At 39.7% G+C, this 9,576-nt stretch overlaps 1 protein-coding gene across 1 annotated transcript; it reads left to right on the top strand.

Moving 5' to 3' along the window:
- The first annotated feature begins 340 nt into the window (after positions 1-340).
- LOC5571605 (adenosine deaminase-like protein) lies at positions 341-9,224 on the top strand. Its single transcript, XM_001653675.2, is given in 7 exon segments — positions 341-506; positions 575-729; positions 7,143-7,331; positions 7,389-7,470; positions 7,472-7,582; positions 7,584-7,855; positions 7,913-9,224. Coding segments are annotated over 6 exon segments (804 nt in total). The 5' UTR covers positions 341-476; the 3' UTR covers positions 7,821-7,855; positions 7,913-9,224.
- The last annotated feature ends 352 nt before the right edge of the window (positions 9,225-9,576 follow it).

Genomic DNA, 9,576 nt, shown 5'->3' with positions numbered 1-9,576 from the left:
TTATATACAGTTGGCATTACCAGCAACTTATAACTTATTGTGATTAGATGTGTCCATAAAATACTGCATATTTAGCCATTTAAATAGCAAAATAATGATATTTAGGTCAAGTGTACGGATTTCGGTCCCTCACGGTATATAATGAAAATATAATTGCGTATTTGCACATTTTTCTTTAACGTAAAGATCATAGCACTTCGATCCACTGCGAGGTGAGCTTTGGTGAAAGCTCACCGAGAATGAAAAAGCATCCCATGCAAAGCTCGCTCTCAGTAACACTGGCCGCAGCATAAGAGTAGGCAGAGAGAATCTCACACGCTCGCATCAATAATGTTGTTGTCGACAGCATGCCGTTTGCATGTATTTTTGGCGGTTCTTTTCGATCAATGTCAAAACCGTCTGTCATAACAAATTTAAGCCGCCGGCTCTGAGCCGAATTTTGTGATAACAAGTTAGATTTTGTTCGTTTTTAATCAATGGATTTCTTTCAAAAAGTACCCAAAATTGTAAGTCTGTTGTTTCGATTTAAATTGTGAGTTTTGAGATTGTTCAATAACAAGTGCTTTTATTCCAGGAGCTTCACGCTCACCTGAATGGCTCGCTGAGCAACGAAACGCTGAAGGGGTTGAAGCGGTTGAAGAATGAACTGGATTCGGCCTATGCGTCGACGACCGATTTGGGCGATGATTTCTACAAGATAACCGGTGGACAAAACCTGACGTTGAAGGAGTGAGTATCATTATGCGGGGTTCGGAAACCTTTCAGTGGGGTGAAATAGATTATTCCAAAGACTGGTTGGATAGTCTGGATAGCCTTTAGAGTTGTTGAAATGAATCGAATTCGATAGAAGAGATGATGAGTGTACAAAAGTCAGAGTCTAGCACGTCGTTGGCGAGTAGTGTGTGGCCTTTCAATACCTAATAAATAATGCGCTCTCGGCTAGGCATTGCATATACAATAGAAAGCGTTGTGTTTGGATGGCCATCTAATTCTTCCAAAAGGGAAAGAGGTCCACGTGACTATTGAGCTGAAATAGAATTCAGGTTAACTTCTGCGTCCATGAGTCCTCTCTTGGCGTAGGGGTATGCAAAGTGTATGTAGTGTTTAGTTTTACGGTAGTTGTTCAACTTCCACTCGGCTTCTTAGCCGATAATTCAAAAGTAAATATTTCTAGATCAGCAAAATTTTGTAACACCCATAAAATCTCAACGGAGCAACATTCAAACGTCATTTCTCAGTGTTCTCCCCATACAAAAATTTGATTGCAACATCCTTAGCTACCATTTGGTGGTTGAGCCCCTTAGTTTTATAACAAAGTGAAGTTTTGGGACTTCCTACTGTATATCCTGTACAGTAGACCTATTCATATTTTCAAAAATGTCTGGAAACTCCCCAGTCAACCAATACATTGATTTTTCATTGCGAAATGAACTTCTGGCCAAAATTTCACTCAATTTAAAGTAAATTTAGTTGTGCTTCAAATCAATTATGTGTTTTTGGACTATTTTCAAGCTTTAAAAAATCATAACTACTGAACGAAACATCAAAATTTATCGGAAATACTTCTACATAGTAGTTTATCCAATTCTACGAACTTTTGCCGAACACAATTATATGATTGGAGCAAGTTTTAACATAGTTTGGTTGAGGTTTGTATCTCGAGGTTCTTGACAATCTCTTTTTTCGGGAATTGTTTTCACTGAAAAGCATGCTTGCATGAAAATTTCGGATTTTTAATTTCCAGACATGATGACAATGCATATTTAAAAGTCAATCCCGTTCAAAGTAACCATTTGTCTTACGAAAATAAATTGTAAAAAATAGGTAATTATGAAGCACATTTGTAAATCCACTGTGAGTGAACCAAGAGCACCACCGTGAGCTTCAATGAATACAAAAAATGAACACGTTAGCACTGCCTTTTCTCAGTCGATGATGATGATTGTTTTCAAATCGTTCTAAATGATCAGTGAAATGCGATCAAAACAATCATCACTCGGAAAGAAAAAGCAATGCTAACTTGTTCAATTCATTCGTTTCCGGTACATGTGTCATGCATGATTTAACTATCATCAGGTTGCGATGCGGTGCTCGATCTTTGGGCATTTATTGTAATTTATTGCCTTTAGCAACATGTAATCTGTTGATGGTCAATGAATTCATAAATGTATTATATTTGATTCCCGTTGACTAGGGCCTGAAAAAATAATACCAATGCATGTTTTATATACCATGTATATTGAGAAAACTGTAATTTCTGGGTACTGCGGAGTACAAATATGGATCAAACAATGTTAAAACTCAATTTAATCTTGTTAGCGTGTTCGACAAACTTTAACAGAATAGAATTAGCTTTCAAATAGTGGTAATAGCAAGTGGTTTTGATTTTCCACATGCTAGTTATGATTTTTCAAACCTTGAAATAAGCCCAAAAACACATTTTTAACTTGAAGCATACTGAAATCTTTATCAAATGAGCTGAAAATTTGACCAGACATTGCTCTTAGCATGAGAATTCCGAATACTGCTTGATCGGTAGATTTCCACACATTTTTTTAAATATGAACAGGTCTACTGTACAGGTATCACGTTTCGATTTCGCACTATAGCGAAGTGACTCGCGACTTGGCGAAGTTGGTCAAAAATCTAACTTCGCACGTTGGTTCACCCATTTTTAGTCGCGAAGCAGTATACGATTCAATAAGGTTTGACTCCTTCTTATGCAATTATTCAATTGGAGCTTTCAAACTTAGCATGGTCTGTTGGACAACATTGACCCATCCTTCAACAATCTAGAGTTGCTCTGGCCACGTCCTAGCAACAACTGGAGTTTGTGATTAGTTGAATACGTACCTAAGAGAGTTGCAGAGACCTCTCCTTTTTCTTATATATGGCATAAAAGAATTTTCTATGTAAATTTGATAGACATATATACCCTCTTCCCCATATGGTATGATTTTTTGTATGAAAGTAAAACAAAATTCGTATGGCACCTAAGATATCTCAAATCATCCGTCCTCTCCTCATAACCGCTTACATGATTAATGGACGATCCCATATATGTTCAGTTCTTCTTGATAAGGGATGCACTTGGGAATGAACTCAAGAATGTTTGAGCGTTGCAAGACATTTTCGAGATTATTTAATTTTTGATGAAACTGTCGATCTTGTCACATTTTGGACATTATCTTCTATCTCTCAAACTTGATAGCAGTGCACAAATTGTAGCAAACAGCAATTGATTAGATCCTGTTCCAAGGGGTAAGGGAAGAGGTCCAGCAAAACTTAGCAATATGTAGAAGATTCTGTTGCCATCCCCAAATTTGCTGGAATCTTGATCTTTGAGCAGACATGAACCCCTTCCCCACATGGAGACTAAAAGGTTAATTAGGAATCTTAAAACAACAGCCATACGCTTGTTCAGAAAACTTTACATAAAGTTCTTATTTGGTGATGCTTGTTGTAGAGTTTGTACACTTTTGTGTTTTTGATGATATGAATAAAATGGAATGGTCGCGAACGGCCTGATAGACTTACATGATTAGTTCACTGTTGCATTGGTCAAGTGCTCTGACGTGTTTGAGTGGAGGAAACGATTTGGAAAATTATCTGAAATAACTGGAAAAAACTTAAGCATTAGCTTAGCTTAGACTGACTACACAATATCAATGGTTGCTAATTTCCGTGATTGACCGAAAGTCAGTGGAAAATGCACAAAGAATCAACTAGAAGTTCGGTCTGGGATTGGCCATAATCTTCTTCAGTGTGCATAATTCAGTGCCTCTATTTATACAGGGTCAATAACGGCGCCGGCCCACGTCTTGCAGTCAGGTGGGATTGGGGGGAAGGAATGTTAGTGTGTAACCTTTGCTTTTTGGGAGACCGTGTTTGCCTCTGCATCTCCACAAAGGTTACTGGGGAGGGATGTTTGTTAATGGGGAGGATCGTTGGGTCATAGATTCACTTTGATAAGCGATTAGACCATGATAAAACAATGATTTGTGAGATATATACAGGCTTATACGTAAATATAATATTTTCATTTGATATGAATAATTTCTATGTAGAGGAAAATTATGCCCGACACTTGGAGGTGACGAACCATTCAAAGTTTGTTGAACAAATACCTAAATGTAACATTCCTTACAGCTGTCAGGACGAAAGCATGTGTTATTATATTTATTACTCATTTTGAAAAGAAACAAAAAAACTCGATTGGATGGGACCATTCATAGAACACTCTTATTCTTTGCCGACACTTACAAGTGGCGAACCATCCAAAGTTGTTGAATAAAGTAACCTTTCGCAAGTCTACACTTGTAGTGTCGAACCATTCAAGTTCTTTTAATTACAAAAATAAAGGTATATAAGAGGTGTTCTGAAAAAAATGTTAAACATAAATAAATCATGAATCAGAGTTTCTGTCGACACCTCACAGTGACGAACCATCCATAGTTGGTTGAAAAAATCATATTTACATCCCACCATTGTAACGATTGAAATGTGCAGTCATACATATTTTATAGATTAGAAATAGTAGCATGAAACGAGCTCACCAATTGATCCGTTATCCTTGACTGAGCAGCCACAAATGCCACTTTCGGCTTCACTCGTTGCTCGGCTATAAAAAAAGCACTCAGGAAAAAAAAAATATAAGCCGCGCGACCCAAAAAGAATAAAAAAAAACTGTTCGGGCTTTCTTTGACGCACTGCCCAGGAAGCAAGCGTCAAGGTCGAAGGATCAAACAGAACTCTGCCCAGCAAAACGGCGCGAGAAACGAAACACAAACTCCCCGGCGTCCCGAAAACAAACTGTCCTTGCTTGGCTTTCCGAAGCACTGCCCAGCAAAAACGCGCGAAAACGAAACACAAACTCCCGGCGTCCCGAAAACAAACTGTCTTGCTTGGGCTTTCCCGAAGCACTGCCCAGCAAAACGCGCGAAAACGAAACACAAACCCCGGCGTCCGAGAACAAACTGTCTTGCTTGGGCTTTCCGAAACACTGCCCAGCAAAACGCGCGAAAACGAAACACAAACTCCCGGCGTCCCGAAAACAAACTGTCTTGCTTGGGCTTTTCGTAAGCACTGCCCAGCAAAACGCGCGAAAACGAAAACACAAACCCCCGGCGTCCTCGAGAACAAACTGTCTTGCTTGGGCTTTCCGAAGCACACGAGAACGAAACACAAACTCCCCGGCGTCCCGCAACGCGCGAAACTAAAAACATAAACAAACTCCTGGCATCCTGAAACAAACTGTCTTGCTTTGGCTCTTCCAAGCACTGCCCCAGCGAAACGTGCGAGAACGAAACACAAACTCCCGGCCGTCCCGAAAACAAAACTGTCTTGCTTGGGCTTTCCGAAGCACTGCCCAGCAAAAACGCGCGAAAACGAAACACAAACCCCGGCGTCCCGAGAACAAACTGTCTTGCTTGGGCTTTCCGAAACACTGCCCAGCAAAACGCGCGAAAACGAAACACAAACTCCCGGCGTCCCGAAAACAAACTGTCTTGCTTGGGCTTTCCGAAGCACTGCCCAGCAAAACGCGCGAAAACGAAAACACAAACCCCGGCGGTCTCGAGAACAAACTGTCCTTGCTTGGGCTTTCCGAAGCACACGAGAACGAAACACAAACTCCCGGCGTCCCGCAAACATCTGGAAACTAATCTGTCGTTTTATATGGGAGATTGGCATGCCATTTTTCAGCAGCCTACTCGATGGCAAAACAAACCTTGATGGGACCACTAGTATTTAATATAATTTTTACAAAACAAAAAAACAAGATCTGAAACGTGAAGCTAAAAGGCGAAGGTGGTGCTGTTCTAGATTGACGATAAGTACATCCTTGTCGAAGTTGGTAGTAATAACTTTAGAAGAAAGATCACCATTAGACCGTTTCACAAAAAACTGAAACTTCTGGGATTCAACCAGTCACCCTCTAGTCCTAATTGCAATACTAAAACAAACTACCAGCCAAATTTTCATCCAATTTGGAGAAGGTTAGGAGGTGACTTAAGTCGAATTTGTGTTTTTAGCTATTTTTTTACATTCAAAAATTCTAACGAGAATTTTGAAAAACGAAAATCAATATGAATACCACCAGTTGAACGTATTATTAGTACTTTACAACTTTTGAGAACAGTGTATGCCAATTGGAGATGGTTTCGACCTAATAAAATTGATTTCTGTTCATTAAAGTACCTTTAAAACATACATTCCTCTATAGTTTTTGTTCTACGAGATTCTTAACCCCATGCTCATTAATAAAAATTCAACCACACTATCATTCCTTTGCCTTTTCTGAACATTATTGTAGTACATCATTTTTGTATCCGAGTAACATATAAATTGTAAAAAATCGTCGGAAATACGACATTCCTCATTTCCTGGCATTTAAAGCTGCTGCCGAATGGCGCAATTGCTGACATCTAATCTAATCTAATCTAAGCGCTTGCACAACCAATATTGAAAAGCATCCCGGAAATACCTAGATATGATATGGTCCATGCCAGAAAACATCGAATCAAATTATACTCCTGTAATCGAACTCCGATCCTCAAGATCGGAAGTCGAGAAGCTTTTTTTTATTTATCTTTATTAACGTGATTTTTAGCCCTGGGCTAGTTCATCTCGGGACCAACGGCTTTACTTCCCTTCCGAAGGAAGTCGTCACTATTACTTCTTACGTTATAAGTGACTATCTCGGGGATGGGATTCGATCGCAGGTCCTCGGCGTAAGACGGACACGAATGCACCACACTGGTGTAAAGTGTCGATAATAAACAAAACAAACAAACAATTACGAAAAGTTCCTGGACCGGTCGGGAATCGAACCCAGACACCTTCAGCATGGCTTTGCTTTGTAGCCACGGACTCTAACCACTCGACTAAGGAAGGACCCTTATCTCATGCTTATATTCACCAAATTTGGAAGCACTAACCTTTTAACGGCACCCATTGCTGCTTCACTTGAAACGCAGATCCTACGCAAGATGCTTGGGGTTGTCACATAAAAATATGTATGCATCGAATTACATAATAACTTATATTGATACTATTAAATACATTACCCATTCCATCCATAGAAATAATGCTTTTATGGTCCTTACATTGAATTATTGCCTGAAATGTAATATCTCCAACAGATGTTTCCAAAAGTTCACCTACGCCCATCAACTAACGGATCACCCGAAAACGTTAGCGTACGCCACAAAAGCGATAATTCGGGAGTTTGCCGAAGACAACGTGATCTATCTGGAACTAAGGACGACTCCGAAATCGACCGCCAATATGACCAAACGGCAGTACCTTACCACAGTTCTTGAGGCAATAAGGTACATCTCCTTCATGGAAGATCATTCAACATTTACGAGTCATACGATATTTTTTAGACAAGCCAGCGAAGAACTTCCTTCGATTGTCGTCAAATTGCTGCCATCGATCGACCGTTCTAAGGGGGTTATTGAGGCAGAAGGAAAATGTAGCCTTGGTACTGGAGCTGCTTCCGGCCTTTTCTGACATCATCGTCGGGATGGATCTGAGTGGTGCTCCGTATAAGACGAAGTTCTCCGACTATGCCACGGTTAATGAAGCGGGCTCAGGCGGCGGGATTGCGAATGGCCCTACATTGTGGGGAGTTTGACGACGATGGAGAAGTACAGGAGATGTTCGAGTTTGGAACGGACCGAATTGGACACGGGACCTTTATCCGGGGTGATAATCTGCAGTTTGCCAAAGATAGGCGGATCCCATTCGAATGTTGCCTTACCAGCAATGTTAAATGTAGTACGGTTCGGATCGTACGAAGAGCATCACTTTGGTAGGACTGTGGGAAGGTGGGTTCGATGTTTGCATAAATGTAGGTTGATCGGTAGCTGTTCGAAGATAACTCTCTCAACTGACTTAGTTGTTTCAGACGGATGATTTTGGAGTGTTCGACACAAGTCTTTCCCAAGAGCTGCAAATCAGTTCGAAGGTGTTCGGATTGTCTCAGGAAGATATCATCACCTTGCAGGAGCGCACAATCGGTTACACGTTTGCTAGCGATCAGGAGAAACTAAGGTTGACAGAAACGATCACCAATTTCCGAAGTCCTGGAATTGAAATCAGTCATAAAAATGAGACCACCGAATCGATTGTTTCAATATAGCATTCTCTTTTATTCTGACCTTGTCTGACATCGCTTTCGTTACATGGTTTGATTTTCAGTTTTAATCCTATATTACACTTTTGGTTTTTCATACTATAACCATTCTCTGTTCTACTTCTGTACTTGGTTGTGCGGATCTGTAAAAAGATAATGTTCACCAATTGAAAAAAAATCGTTCACCACATGGCGTCAGATTTGAACGTTATAGTTGCCATTTCACCGATCGTAACTGAATTCAGAATCACTGTACAACGAGGAAATAAATGGACCCAAAATGGCACCTAATGCATGTGGCTGATTGAATGTCTTGAATAGCTCCGTATTCCATGGAATAGAATATTAAGTAATCGAATGGTAATAATTTTCTTCACCGGAATAGTTTCTATATCTCCGTTATGCCCAAGTTTTCCCTTTGCAATGCTATTTTTTCTGGAATCAATAATTTGGGGAATATGTTGGAGCACATTTCATTTAGTGTCAATTACTGAAAGAGCCAGTTTCCGCCCCGATTTCCCCTAAATTTTATTCTTTGATGTTTAAGAGTATTTACAACTGATTGCTGCAATTCCAAATAACTATTATCAAACATCTGGGAATACTCTGGATCACGTTAAACCCTTGAAAACCCGAGATGACCTTGAATTTTTAAATGGCCACAATCCGGAGACCAGCAGATCAAGAATTATCTGACGATAAAAATCTGATTGGAAATTCATCCGCTAGGTGGCACCATTGACATTTTTTTTCACTTGTCTGTACCTCAAGATCCTAATCAGCTAGAAAGTTTATGTCTTCGGCAAAGCTATTTAGCAGATCAAGAACTATCAAGCGTTGAAGAGTCTGATCTACTGACCTCCGAATTGTGGTCATTTAAAAATTCAAGGTTTGTCTCGGGCTTTTAAGGGTTAAAGGGATCACAGTGACTAATAGAGCCCATTTGGTCCAAATTTGCCAAAAAATGCTTCTTTTGGAATATAGAACAAATGTAACTGATTGCGAACAACTAAATTTTTCGTACTTCCTTCAGTGTCCATGTGATTCCAACATAAGGAAGAGACGAACCAGCCTACGGTTGAAAGTCCTCTATAATAAAGCAAATCAATCAATCAATCACCAATATAAGGTTGAATACATGAAGCTGAATACGTAAGGCTGAAACTTTGACATCATTACAAAAGGCTGAAACAGTTGAGATATGTAGGAGTTTTGATTTTTGAGTGAGTTAGGACTGCTTCGGTTTTTATACAAATTATCTTGAGTGCTGCTAATATTTTCATCACAATTTTTCCCTTGAGAATGTGTAATAAATACCGTGCGTGTCGCTTGATACACTGCAAAATGACGTCGTTTGATGAATCAGAGAGTCCTTTTTGAAGATTTTAATACTTTGGACACTTTCAGCCATCTTATATTCTTATATTCCCATTGTG

Source organism: Aedes aegypti, chromosome 2, assembly GCF_002204515.2.
Source record: "Aedes aegypti strain LVP_AGWG chromosome 2, AaegL5.0 Primary Assembly, whole genome shotgun sequence".
NCBI lineage: Eukaryota > Metazoa > Arthropoda > Insecta > Diptera > Culicidae > Aedes > Aedes aegypti.
Note: the sequence above shows the minus strand (reverse complement) of the source record. Positions and strands in the feature narration are given on the sequence as shown.